The 15199-nt window shown below is 38.4% G+C and overlaps 1 protein-coding gene across 1 annotated transcript in view; it reads right to left on the reverse strand.

Annotated features, from left to right (window-relative positions):
* PRKCI (protein kinase C iota) overlaps window positions 1–15199 on the reverse strand; it is an 89019-nt gene that overhangs the window by 21670 nt on the left and 52150 nt on the right. Inside the window, exons 6-11 of the mRNA XM_010374966.2 lie at window positions 14305–14445; window positions 11177–11231; window positions 9274–9332; window positions 3583–3759; window positions 2705–2802; window positions 1997–2083 (exon numbers count right to left, since the gene is read on the reverse strand). Of these exons, the coding sequence (XP_010373268.1) occupies window positions 1997–2083; window positions 2705–2802; window positions 3583–3759; window positions 9274–9332; window positions 11177–11231; window positions 14305–14445 (617 nt within the window). The remainder of the gene's footprint in view (window positions 1–1996; window positions 2084–2704; window positions 2803–3582; window positions 3760–9273; window positions 9333–11176; window positions 11232–14304; window positions 14446–15199) is intronic.

Consider the following 15199-nt stretch of genomic DNA (forward strand, 5'->3'; position numbering starts at 1 on the left):
ATTAGGAACAAATTTTAAAAAAGAACTGAAGAACTACTTTAAAACATCTGAGCCCAAGACACAATTGTAAAAGTTCCTGTCTAACTTAAACTCACATTTTTCATAAAGCTATTAATTTGATAAGCCTCAAACAGGGGTTCTTAATCTGGGTCCTTGGGTGAACTTCAGGCAGTCCATACTTCTACAACTGGGGGCAAAGGTGTATGCACAAATGTACATGCACTATCTACAGAGTCCTCAAAGCTTCATCACTTCTCTAAGGGACCCATGATCCCCCGAGAAGGCTAAGAACCACTGATGGGGTCAAGAATAGAAAGAATACTACGAGTTGACTACTCAAAACCATAAAATCCTCATGAAGGTTTTAGAAAACGAATTAAATGAAAATACTCTACAAACTATAAAATTCAATATTAAATGAAGAACTTAAAAAAAATGCTACCAACTCACTGGTGACAACCCAGAACTTCTGGCCTGACTAATGAAAATGGAACACCTGAGCTGATGTATGGCTGCTTTGCTGGCATATTATCATGATCATGTGTGGAGGGACATAACATATACCTTCGAGCTACTTAATTCTGTGATTTGGGAACTTAAGCCCTTATCCTGGGCTTTCGTTCTTACAAAAGCAAAGATGGTATAAAACCAGAACTGGCACATTAATATAGTAAAAACCAGACTAGCTTTCCCACATTCAACTGAACAAACAAGGAACAAATATTGGCTATGTTTGCAATTCAAAATATCATCTGTGGCTCTGCTAGAAGGGTGACCATTTGATAAGGCATAAATACACAATGAAAATAAATGAACACCAGAACAACAACAAAACCCAAATAAAAAACCCAGCTTGGCCTCAAGATTAGATAAGTACAATTTATATCTTCTTATGAAATTAAAGATTATCACTTTTTGACATGCAATAATGAAGTAGCAAATTTTCCAAAGGTTTTAATTTAAATGAAATTTCTAATATTTGTTCCCTGCACGATAATTACATACATACACAAACTCACGTGCTTCATTTTGGCATTACTCTTGTGAAGTAGGAAAGGGTGAGAATTACTGCTGATTATGAATAAGAAACAAAACATGGTACTGATGGATTAAACCTTTTACTCAAGGCCATGATCCCTTCCCACCTATCTCCTCCAACACATAAGCAATTTACAATCTTGTATATTAATATCAAATTAAGGGCACAAAATTAATATTCAATACTTTTTTTTTTTTTTTTTGAGATGGAGTCTTGCTCTGTCATCAGGCTGGAGTGCAGTGGTGCGATCTCGGCTCACTGCAACCTCCGCCTTTCGGGTTCAGGCAATTCTCCTGCCTCAGCCTCCTGAGTAGCTGGGATTACAGGCACCTGCCACCACAACCAGCTAATTTTTGTATTTTCAGTACAGATGGGGTTTCACCATGTTGGTCAGGCTGGTCTCAAAACTCTTGACCTCAGGTGATCTGCCCACCTCAGCCTCCCAAAGTGCTGGGATTAGAGGTGTGAGCCACTGTGCCCAGCCAGAGGGATCATTTAATTACTCTCAAGTATGTATGAATAGCACTTCTATCGTGAAAAACTCTCTGAGAGACCACTACAAACCTGAAAAGACTAATAAGTGTTTATTAGTCTCAATTATTTAAACGGCTGATGCTAAACAGACAAAATATTTGAAAAAGATTGGTTTTAGTAGACTAAAGGTTTCCCTTTTAATACTGTTAACACTTTTCAATTGCTTAGGAAGCACTGTGTGCATGTGTACGTACACGTATGTGTATAAATGTAAAATCATATACACTATAATTGTTTTACACATATATAAGTGTTTTACACTTACATATATAATGTAAAGTAACTTTTAGCTCAGCCTCTGCATGACTTATGAAGAATTAATTGTAGAAAAATAAATTATTTATCTACTGTTTCCAACCTCTGCACATAAAAAGCCACAAGGCCCCGAAAAGAAAACAACACAAACAGTAAACAAAAACTCACCTGGCATGTTCTTCAGGAAGTTTTCTTTGTCGCTGCATATGAAACATTAGGTCTCCTCCATTTACATACTCTATAACAAAGAACAATCTAAAACACAGGAGAGAACCCATGAAATCAAGATTCAAAATAAGGTAGTGTAACTTTGCATTTTCAGAAACCATCACAACAGACAGCATTCTCTACTATTTAGCCTTTAAAAAGATGCCAAAATTTTGGCGGAAACAAACAGTATCTAGGGTACGGAAGATACAGAAGATACAAGAAAGTAAACCAGCATGATAATAATTTTGTAACCGACTACTTCTGCTCTAAAGTAGTACCACTTGCAACCCAGAGTTAATTATTAATATCCTAATTTCAGCATTTGCTAAATAAGTAATTTTTGACTGTCAAGGTATTTTTCTTCCTTGTTAAACTCTAGAAAATTTTAAGTCATAAAACTAGAATATTGGGGATATTTAAAAGGTTGGATTTCTATTGCCATAATTATGACACGGCTATTTCTTTTTCTGCCTAAAGTAGGTCATTTCCTAATGCTGATCTAATATCAAACTGATATCACTGATGTAAGTATTATTAGCAGGAAGTTACAAGCCTAAACTGTTGCGTCCTCCATGATGTCTACTTCATGAATTAGAGCAGAAAGGTTCTAACTGTGTAATATGACCAAAAATATGAAGCAATCATTCTATTATCTTTCAATCTTACCTGCTTTCTGTCTGAAAGCAAGAATGCAGCCCAACAAGGAAAGGATGATTGGATGCCTGCTCAAACACATGCTTCTCTGTCTGTACCCAATCAATATCCTGTTTTGAAACATGTAAGAAAGCTATGTCAAACTGATATCACAATTAATGATAAATTTGCTCTGAGCAATTCAATGGTTGCAAATGCAATGGTTAACTAGGCTAAATATCAAAACCTTTGATAATCATGAAACGAAAATTTACAAACAAAGAAAAAAATAACACTAGTAAATCTTTCAGTATTATAAAACTGTCTAGAAAAGTTTTACAAAGCTCAGGTATTTCTCCTGATAATAATAATGTGGTTTGATTTTTGTTTTTCTAAAAAAATCTAATAATAATCAAATTACTTTAAATATCTTATACAGTCTATAAGAAAAGTAAACTGAAATAATATATTTCATTTACTTAGCACATATTTAGAAAAGCAGAATGAGATAATAAAGCACAAACATAGAGGTTTTCTTTAAAATAGTATTCTTGGCCGGGCGCAGTGGCTCATGCCTACAATCCCAGCACTTTGGGAGGCTGAGGCAGGCGGATCACTTGACATCAGGAGTTCGAGGCCAGCCTGGCCAACATGTTGAAACCCCATCTCTACTAAAAACACAAAAATTAGCTGGGCATGGTAGTGCATGCCTGTAATCCCAGCTACTTGGGAGGGTGAGGCAGGAGAATCACTTGAACCTGGGAGGCAGAGGTTGCAGTGAGCCAAGATTGCACCACTAGCACTCCAGCCTGGGTGACAAGAGCGAAACTCCGCCTCAAAAAAAAAAAAAAAAAAAAAAAAAGAATAGTATTCTTAAGCAGTTTAGAAACAATAAAATATGCAGTGCTTACCTCATCATCATTAACAAGCTCTTTTTTCACAACTTTCATTGCATAAATACGATCTGTTTTTTTTAATCGAACCAATAGTACTTTGGCGTAACTTCCTCTTCCTATTACCCGCAGCAAATCAAAATCCTGAAGACCTAAACTGGATGAAGCTTTGCCACTTTCCCTGGTGTTCATCGCCTGTTGAGAACATTTGTATCAGAGTTATAATGGGAAATGCTTTGCATAGTACATTATATTTCTAACACCTAGTTGTACCTATAACGATTTAAGGATATTTTCCTAACAGAAATATGTTTTAAGTTCTTAATATTTTTCAAATGTCATTCCAAACCACATAATCTAACTACCCAGATTACATGGATGAATTTTGAGATAAGAAGGATGGTAATAAGAATGGGGAGGGAGTTGAAATCACAAAAATATTGAAGGATGTCTTAAAAAGGATATGATAACTTTTAGGTATAGAGGCAATAGAGATGCAGGAATTTTAAAAACACATTAACCTTGGTGACCAAGAGATTGGGGGTACCACTGACAGGGAACGTCAAGTGTGTGGCTAGGATAAGATTGACAAAGTTACTGGAGAGAACGATTGGGTTTTTCATAATAAATTCAGAAATTATAATGAGACATCAAGATGATAGAGTCTGCTGGAAGCTTGATACATAAAATGTAAGCTAGTGAGAGCGCACATTCAGAGGCGTTTTTGGATGCTATAGACAGAAAACAAGCAAGAAGTAGTTCAGCGAATGGAAGACATTCTTTTCCACAGAATACCAAGGCCCCTCTGGGACGACATAGTAAGCCTTAAAATTCGTTCACAACTACAAATGTAAGCTTCTGGCAATTTACAGAGAAGCCTGAAGACAGTCTTTTATTAGATGCCTGCAAAATCATCAGCACACAAGGGACCCATGAGAATAAAGTATGAAATCTCTGAAGTGAAGAATACCAAGAAAAGCAAAGAGGAAATTCTGAGAAAGATAAAGAAAACTGCAAGCACAAAACTGAAAGAAGGGTATTAGAAAAACCGAGTGAGAATGACAACTTAACAATTTAGAAATAATAATTTGGGCTGCACACAGTGGTTCATGCCTGTATTTCCAGCACTTAGGGAGGCTGAAGCAGGTGGATTGATTGAACCCAGGAGTTCAAGACCAGCCTGGGCAATGTGGTGATAAACCTCATCTCTACCAAAAAATACAAAAATAACTGGGTGTTGGTGGTGTGCACCGTAGTCCCAGCTACCTGGGAGGCTGAGGTGGGAGGATCACCTGAGCCAGGGAGGTCGAGGTTGCAGTGAGCTGTGATTGTGCCAGTGCGCTCCAGCCTCTGTGACAAAGTGAGATCCTGTCAATAATAATAATAATAATAATAATAATTTGATTTGGTAACAAGGTGATACAGTATATTTGAAACCTCCAAATCTCAAATCTCATGCTGAAATGTGATCCCTAGTGGGAGGTGTTTGGGTCACAGGGACAGATTCCTCATGAATGGCTTTGTGCATTCCTGTGTGGTTAATGAGTGAGTTCAGAGTGTGGCACCTCCCCTGACTCTGGTGCTCCCTCTCTTGCCATGTGGCACACCTGCTTTTCCTTTGCCTTCTGCCAAGACTGAAAGCTTCCTGAGGCCCTCACCAGAAGCAGATGCTAGTGCAATACTTATTGGTCAGCCTGCAGAACCGTGCGCCAAATAAATCGTGTATAAATTACCCAGCCTCAGGTATCCCTTTATTCCTTCCTTCATTTATTTATTTAAGAAAAGTTCTTGCTCTGTCACCCAGGCTGCAGTACAGTGGCACGAACATAGCTCACTGCAGCCATGAACTCCTGGGCTCAAGTGATCCTCCTGCCTCAGTCTCCCAAACAGCTGGGACTACAGGCATGTGCTTCCACACCCGGCTAATTTTTATTTATTTGTTGTAGACACGGGGTGTTTTGCTATGTTCCCAAGGCTGATCCCGAACTACTGGCCTCAAATGATCCTCCAGCTCCAAACTGCTAGGATTATAGGCTCGAGCCGCAACACCCAACCTTCAGGTACTCCTTTGTAACAACACAAAACAGACTAACACACAAGGATAAATAAAGCAAATAAAGCAGAGTGAAAAGAAACCACGTTCGGGCAGGTTAAGAAAGAAGAGAATTGTAAGAAAATAAGTCAACATATAGACTTGAAATATGGCTAACTGGAAACTATAAAAGAGAATCAAGTGGAGCAAAAAAGCAGAGTAAACTTCACAGACACAATAATAAGGCTGAATGAAATGACAGAAGCCACATAACAGTGAAATGTCATCTTCAAAGGGCCTAAAAGAGAAGAAAACAGCTGACTTAGATTCTCTATCCTGCAAAAGCAGCTCACAAAGTGAAAGTGAAAGAAAAACATTTTCAGACAAAAACTGAATGGATCCATCACTAGTAGGCACTCACTAAAGGAAAAACTAAAGTTCTTGAAGGGGAAAAAGCATGATCTCAGATAGAGGAACAAAGATGTAGGAACGAACGAAAAACAAAAAGGGTAAAATGTGGGTAAATCTACTTAAGGAGTAACTGTTTAAAAAAACAAATATATGCACACACAGAATTTTAAACTCTGACAATAGTAGCACCCAAAGGCAGGAATGGAAGAGGAATGAATTTAAAGTGTGCCAAGCACTGCATTTTCTAGAGAAACAGTAAAAGTGTTATTTGTAATGTTTTTAAATTCAAATTTTATCTTAGAGGGGCTATGTGTGTGTGTTTGTTACATGGGTATATTGCAACCAGGTAGTGAACGTGGTACTGAATAGGTAGTTTTTCAACCCATGCTGCCCCTGCCGCAAGCAGTGTCTGCTGCTCCTATGATTATGTTTATGTGCGCTCAATGTTTAGCTCCTACTTGCAAGAACATGTAGCATTCAGCTTTTGGTTCCTGCGTTAATTCGTTTAAGATTATGACCTCCAGTTCTATCTATATTGCCACAAAACACATGGTTTCATGTTTTCTTTGACCAATCCACTATTGATGGACTCCTAGGTTGATTCCATGTCTCTGCTATTGTGAACAGTGCAGTGATGAACATACAAGTGCATGTGTCTTTTTGACAGAATGATCTGCTTTCCTTTGGGTACATACCCAGTAATGGGAGATTGCTAGGTCAAACGGTAACTCTGTTTAAAGTTCTTTAAGAAATCTCCAAATTGCTTTCCAGTGGCTGAGCTAGTTTACATTCTCACCAACAGTGTATAAGCATTCCCTTTTCTCTGCAGCTTCACCAGAATCTGTTGTTTTTTGAGTTTTTTTTTTCTTTTTGAGATAGTGTCTCACTCTGTCACCTAGGCTGTAGTGGCGCAATCACGGCTCACTGCAGCCTCGACCTTTGGGGTTCAAGCGATCCTCCCATCTCAATCTCCTGAAGAGCTGGTACTACAGGGGCGCAGCACTGGACCTGGCTAATGTTTTATTTTTTTGTAAAGACTATGTTGCCTAGGCTGCTCTTGAACTCCTGGGCTTAAACAATCCTTCCACCTCAGCCTCTCAAAGTGATGGGTTACAAGTGTGAGCCATCACGCCCAGGTTGACTTTTTAGTAACAGCTATACTGACTGGTGTGAGATGGTATCTCACTGTGGATTTGATTTCTATTTCTCGATAATTAGTGATGATGAATGGTTTTTCAGGTTTGTTGGCTGCTGATAGGTCTTATTTTGAGATATGTCTGTTCATGTCCTTTGCTCCCCCCCAACCTTTTTTTTCTTTCTTTAAACAGAGTCTTGCTCTGTCGCCCAGGCTGGAATGTAGTGGCATGATCTTGGCTCATTGTAACCTCTGCCTCCTCAGTTCCAGTGATTCTCATGCCTCAGCCTCCTAAGTAGCAGGGATTATAGGTGTGTGCCACCATGCCCTAATTTTTTCTTTTTTGTATTTTTAGTAGACATGGGGTTTCACTACGTCGGCCAGGCTGGTCTCAAACTCCTGGCCTCAAGTGATCTGCCTGCCTCTGCCTCCCAAAGTGCTGGGATTACCAATGTAAGCCACCATGCCTGGCCCTTTGCTCATTTTTTAATGGGGTTGTTTTTTGTTGTTAAGTTCCTTATAGATTCTGGATATGAGATCTTTGTTGGATGTATAGTTTGTGAATATTTTCTCCCATTCTGTAGGTTGTCTGTTTACTGGTAGATTCTTTTGGTGCACAGAAGCTCTGTAGTTTAATTAGGTCCCATTTGTCCATTTTTGGCTTTGTTGCAATTGCTTTTGGAGACTTAACCAAAAATTCTTTGCCAAGGCCAATGTTGAGAGGGTATTTCCTAGGTTTTCTTCTAGAATTTTTATAGTGTGAGGTCTTACATTTAAATCTTTATTCCATCTTGAGTAAATTTTTGTATATGGTGATAAGGGTCCAGTGGTGACACATGCCTGTAGTCCCAGCTACTTGAGAGGCTGAGATGGGAGAATTGTTTGAACTCAAGAAGTTGAGGTGTAGTGAGCCATCATTGCACCACTGCACGGCTGCCTATGCAACAATCCTGTCTCACAAAAAAAAAAAAAGAAAAACGTTAAAAAGAAAAAAAGACTTTTTCAGACAAACAGAACAAGAAACTAAAACATAACATCAAACAGGTGACTTACAGGTTTCTTCAAAATAATACAGGAGTGAGGGAAGTGAGCAGACAAAATAAGGCTGGCCATGAACTGATAGCTGTTTTAACTAACAATAGATACAAAGGCTTTGTTATATTATTCTGTTTACTTTTATTTATGTTTGAAATTTTTGGCTGGGCACGGTGGCTCACGCCTGTAATCCTAACACTTTGAGAGGCTGAGCTGGGAGAACTGCTTGAGGCCAGGAGTTCGGGACCAGCTTGGGCAACATAGTGAGACTCTGTCTCTACAAAACAGAAAATGAAAAAACTAGCTGGGTGTGGTGGCACATGCCTACAGTCCTGGCTATAGGCAGGCTAAGGTGGGAAGATAACTTGAGCCCAGGGTTCAAGGTTGCAGTGAGCCATGATCACACCACTGCACTCCAGCCTGGGCAACATAGCAAGACCCCAACTCAAAAAAAAGAAAGATATGGGAAAAAGAGACAGTGTGAACTAAACTTTTCATGTCCAGAAATACACAAAAATGAAAAATTAAAAAACAGAAATACAAACATTATGGACGCAACTAATGGTTTAAAAGGTTGCTAAGAAGTCAAACTGGGAGTGGAAGGTGTGAGACACGATCATCTTTTTCACTATAAGTTTTTTTCAAAAAACTGATTATTATTGTAATCAAATAATTTTAATTAAGAATTTGTTTTGTTTTAAAAACTGATAAAATACTTAATAGTCAAAAAATAATGACAGTTAACATGTTTAATCATTTATTGTCTAAATAAGCAATTCAGGCACAAAATGGAAGGGTCTACTACATATTTTCAACAATACTACCAAGTATTTTAAACAGTATCAAATACATTGTGATTTTTAGATTCAGCTATTTTAAAATGAAAATAAGCTATCCCACTAAATTATTTCCTAGTTTAAATTAGTGATTTAATTAGTAAATTAAATGAGAACAAAACTCTGGAATCATCACAAATCATTTCTGTATTTCACCATTATGATCTAAAGTCTAAGCAGGTCAATATGTCATACTTTTAAACTCCTGAGCCCTATTAAAAAGCTAATGACATAATGTACAATAAGACAAATTATCTTACCTCTTTTTCTTCACCAACTTGATCCAGACTCTCATGACTTGAAGGATTGTATGGAATTACTAAAAACCCATTTAAAAAAAAAAAAGGTACAGGGAGAAAAAAACAGCAACCATTAATGAGTTTGAAATAAAAATTATCTCCTGATTTTTATTTTAGATTTTACTTCTGAATAAATTTCCTTATTTAAAACTGAATACCTGTCCTACTAATAACAAATTGTATGTAAACACAATAGTTAAATCCCAATCTTTAGTGAGGGTAAAGAGAGCAAGCATTACAACCTGGTAGCCAAGTACTGCGTTTAACAAGTACTTTTGTTATTTTTAAAACATTTCTCTTCTTTACAAATTAATCAAACACTTCCTTCTAAATGAATGACTCTATAAGATATGCTTAAACTTTTTACTATGATTAAGACACAGAGATACAGGACCTCTGGTTTTCACTTCTCACTCCATTGTACTCAAAATTTTCCTGACTACCACAATGGTCAAGTAAAGAACAGACAAGAATGGAACTTCTACTTCTTAAAGCTACTTACTTGGGGCAAAAAAACACAGCCTACCTTTCATAGAGCTGATCCTTCTATGACTACGAGATTGCATCTTGTCTTTCCAGAAAAACTCCCTTGTTTTCCCTTTCTTGATTTAGTCCAGAGAAGATCATGCTGTTCTACCGCCTTTCACTGCTCTCCAAATTTCCCAGATACGTGTTTAAGGTTTTGTACCTATCTAACATTTTCACTTATACCATCTTCCTGGAATTTCCCATATTGCATCTCTCTATCTTTCACCTAATTTCTACTTCTGATAATAAAGCTTTTAATAAAAACAAGTCACTTCGCCTGGGCGCAGTGGCTCACACCTGTAATCCCAGCACTTTGGGAGGCCAAGGCAGGCAGATCACCTGAGGTCAGGAATTCCAGACCAGCTGGCCAACATGGTGAAACCTCGTCTCTATTAAAAATACAAAAAAAACTAGCTGGGCATGGTGGCATGAACCTGTAATCCCAGATACTCGGGAGGCTGAAGCAGGAGAACCACTTGAACCTGGGAGGTGGAGGTTGCAGTGAGCCAAGATCGCGCCACTGCACTCCAGTTTGGGTAACAGAGCAAGACTCTGTCTCGAAAGAAAAAGAAAAAAACAAGTCACCTGAACACAGTCAACATGGGTCACAAAATCAGCTTCATGGTTTTCATTATGGAAAAAAACTGAGTTTGCTGAATTTAAAGGAGTCTCAAAAGAAATTTATGTGAACTAGAAAAAATAGTCATCTGTTGTAGTTTACATAACTTTTTTTTTTTGAGACGGAGTCTCTCTCTGTCGCCCAGGCCGGAGTGCAGTGGCCGGATCTCAGCTCACTGCAAGCTCCGCCTCCCGGGTTTACGCCATTTTCCTGCCTCAGCCTCCCGAGTAGCTGGGACTACAGGCGCCCGCCACGTCGCCCAGCTAGATTTTTGTGTTTTTTTAGGAGAGACGGGGTTTCACCGTGTTCGCCAGGATGGTCTCGATCTCCTGACCTCGTGATCCGCCCGTCTCGGCCTCCCAAAGTGCTGGGATTACAGGCTTGAGCCACTGCGCCCGACCTTTTTTTTTTTTCAAATAGAGACAGGGTCTCCCTATGTTGGCCAGGCTGGTCTTGAACTCCTGGGCTCAAGGGATCCTCCTGCTTCTACCTCCCAAAGTGCTGAGATTATAGATGTGAGCTAACACACCCAGCGCATAGTTGTCTTTTAAAAATGCCAAATGTGTATGTTAAATTGTGTGATTTTACCACAGCAAAATATATGTATTTACTTTTAATTGGAAAGAAATAAATGTTGTTAAACTTGGGTAACAGAGTCACCTAAGTAAGTCTTTACATGCTACTCTGAACAATAGGTTGTGCCAGTACCACTCTTACCTGTCTGTGCATGGTCAGAATGCATGGATGACTGATCCATGGGCATCACTGGTTCCTACAAACATTTCCAAAGACACAGTAACTCAGTGGAGTACCTCTATTACACCCAGAAACAACACTACTTCAACAATACACAGCATATTAAAATTAAATTTTGAAAGAATATAACTTAAGTGAGAATTATATTTACTTTTAATTTTGTTTTATGAAACTATACAATACTGCTATGAATGAGGTAATGTTAGTCACATTTTACAGAAAATACAAAACTAATTTCAGACCACCAATTAGAAATCAAATTAAACTGCCATATATTCTGCTTTGTTTTTCTTCAACACTACCTATTCTTCCTTCAAGCTCCACTTCAAATCTTTGGCAAAAATAAGTCTCTGGAATATGCATTCTTTAGCTGGGGCACAGGGGTAGACTTCAGGATATCTAAAACACCTTAAAATTACATGTAAAATTTTGTGGGTTTCTCATTTTCCTGAAGATTCTCAAGGGTGTCAGTGGCCCCAAAAAAGAGAAAAAAAAATACTTCCTAGAAACTAACTTACCCAAAAAACGGCGAATAATCTCAGGAAAAAGGTAAATTCAAACCCAAGTTATTACTGATTTATTCTTAGACTCACATTTAATGAATACCAGCAGGAAAAAGTAAACTTGAGAAAGAACATTAATGATACAGTTAGCACTTCAAGGCTGCCTTAAAGACAGGCTCATAAGTAAGCTTAAGGATTTTTAAATGCATTTAATCCCATCCTAAATTTCCAATATAATCACTAACCCTGCCCCCTTTCCTTCCATATGTCACCAAATAATACTTAAAAATATTAACAGTAATCTATATAAATTATGTTGGAAATATTCAGCCTTCTGTTTTTCCTTAAGATTGGATTTTCCCCTTTACTACAAACCCATTCCTAAGCTTATATGAACTAATTAAAGAATTCTAATATCAAAGAACTACCAGTAATAACCTGCTTTCACAATGTCCAAAGAAAGTCCCATGAATAAACATGGAATAACAATTCTAAAGAACAATTTAGAAAGATGCATCCAGGCATTTTTCTTTCTTTCTTTTTTTGACTGTTCTTTGTGGAGCAGGGCTGATCGACAGGCAATGCACTTAGACAAGCTGCATCCAGGTATCTTTTTAAATGCATATCTTTTAACGCAGTAATTCTAATTCTGGATCCTTAAGTAAGTAAGATTTGCCAGAAAGTTCACTAAGACTGGCCAGGTGCAGTGGCTCACACCTGTAATTCCAGCACTTTGGGAGACCGAGGTGGGTGGATCACCTGGGGTCAGGAATTCAAGACCAGCCTGGCCAACATGGCAAAACCCCGTCTCTACTGAAAACACGAAAATTAGCTGGGCGTGGTGGCACACACCTGTAATTCCAGTTACTTGGGAAGCTGAGGCGGAGAATCGCTTGAACCCAGGAGGTGGATGTTGCAGTGAGCCAAGATCGCGCCACTACATTCCAGCCTGGGAGACAGAGCGAGGTTCTGTCTCAAAACAACAACAATAAAAAGACACACGCAAGCACATGTGCCCTCTGGTGGATAAACAACCCTCTGTAAAGCTGACTGAAAACCCACCAAAAAACAAACGAACAAATCCCAGAATCTAATTAAACCTGGACATCCAACTACTGTACAAGACAAAAGAATAAAGAAGACAATAACATACTGAACATAACCATGGAGAAGTAATAAGCCAAATTCTGCAACACTGTAAATGACAAACAAAGGTTTCTTTTACAATTAAATTGTAAGGAAAAAAAGGAGAGACAGCAATAAATGAAGAAAGAACCAGTAAGTTAAAAAATATCTAAGAGATCAATCAACTGTACAGGTGGACTTCATTTGGATCCTGATTCATAATGAAAACTACAGGCCGGGCGCGGTGGCTCAAGCCTGTAATCCCAGCACTTTGGGAGGCCGAGACGGGCGGATCACGAGGTCAGGAGATCGAGACCATCCTGGCTAACACGGTGAAACCCCGTCTCTACTAAAAATACAAAAACTAGCTGGGCGAGGTGGCGGGCGCCTGTAGTGCCAGCTACTCGGGAGGCTGAGGGAGGAGAATGGCGTAAACCCGGGAGGCGGAACTTGCAGTAAGCTGAGATCCGGCCACTGCACTCCAGCCCGGGCGACAGAGCGAGACTCCGCCTCAAAAAAAAAAAAAAAAAAAAAACTATAAAAAAAATTATAATATTTATGAGAACACTTACTGAATATTTGACATAAGGAATTTGTTTTTTAGTTAGTTTTTTAAAAAGTCCTTCTCTTTTAGAGGTACATACTGAAATATGTCTGAGATTTGTTTGAAAATAACACAGGGCAAGGGGAAGTTAAGTGAATGGGGTACAGATGAAACCAAGATTAGTCATGAGTTGATAACTGTTGGAGCTGGGTCTCTAGTACATGGGAGTTCATTATAGTGTTCTACCTACTTTTATACATGTTTACATTTTTTCCATATGGAAAATTAAAAATGTTTATGCATATAAATTTGCACAGGAAAAGTTCTGGAAGGATATCCACCAAATGACAATTACCTTTAGATGGTAGAATATATGTGGACTTTTACTTAATTTTTTTTTTATTCATCTGTATTCTGTATTTTTTTACAACAAACATATTTTACTTATATACTTAAAATAGAAATTGATAAATAAAAATTTTAAATGCTTTCCTCCCCAGTAATCTCACACTTTAAATAGCAAACATGGTATCTTTGACTCTTCTTACCTGATATCTGCTTAGGAGAGATGCCAGAATAATGTGAGCTATAAACTAATATGTTCAGATTAAAGGAGAGGGGGAAAAAAGTCTCTTAAATGGTTCTCTCTATAGTTTCCTAATTTAGACCAGAGGATTTTATAGTAGGTCAAAGAAGCTAACTGTATCCCACAAACAAATATTACCACAGATATTTCGAAGTTCCAAAGTTCAAGGTATGTTAACAGGAACGTAAGGTATTCCTACCCACACTCTGTAGCTACTCTGTTGTGTCGTAATTCCTGAACACCTCCCTATTTTAGCACTCTGTTCCAGTAGTGTTATCAAGCACGCTCTTAAAAAAAAAGAAAAAAAAAAGGACAGACAGCTGTATCTTACCGGTGGCAAAGAATGCCGCCCACATTCAATTGTGACGAGTTTATGGCACTTCTTATGAACCAAGAGTTTGCAGTTGATGCACTTATATCCTTGGCGTCCAAGTCCCCATATTCGGTCTGTGCAGATGGCACAGTGAGCACGCTGAAAAGAGTAATTCAACAATATTTTATTAACCAAAAAGAAGGTCATAATCATTTCCCAGTTTGCTGACTCAATTCCCTTTGTCATGGTGTCAACTGTCAGCCCACGACAAAAACAAAAACAAAAGCAAAACAAAGCTTCTTCATACATAATTTTTTAAAAGCTATGAAGGTCAGTGAAAAACAGAGCTTATTTTAAACAGACAGTGAAACTTGCAATCACATTTCTTTCTAAGTCTAAGAATTTTCAGTCTTTATATAATTAAGTTCAGAATAATGAAAACAGAAAAAGTGAATTAAATTAGAAATATACATGGCAGAAAAAGCCATCGAATGACTCCTAAGCAAACATTAACCTTGCAGGCTGTTCAGAGGTCAAACCAAAGCTCTGTTTTCTTAAAGAGCAATAACCTAAAGTGATTTTTCATTTCAAAGCCTCCCTCCTTCCTTCCTTCCCTCCCTCCCCCCCCTTTTTTTTTTTTTTTAATTTGAGATGGAGTTTTGCTCTTGTTGCCCAGGCTGGAATGCAATAGCACAATCTCAGCTCACTGCAACCTCCACCTCCCAAGTTCAAGTGATTCCCCTGCCTCAGCCTCCAGTGTAGCTGGGATTACAGGCATGCGCCACCATACCTGGCTACGTTTTGTATTTTTAGTAGAGACGGGGTTTCACCATGCTGGTCAGGCTGGTCTCAAACTCCTGGACCTCAGGTGATCCACCCGCCTTGGCCTCCCAAAGTGCTGGGATTACATCTG

The sequence above is a fragment of the Rhinopithecus roxellana genome, chromosome 1 (assembly GCF_007565055.1).
Source record: "Rhinopithecus roxellana isolate Shanxi Qingling chromosome 1, ASM756505v1, whole genome shotgun sequence".
Classification (NCBI taxonomy): Eukaryota; Metazoa; Chordata; class Mammalia; order Primates; family Cercopithecidae; genus Rhinopithecus; species Rhinopithecus roxellana.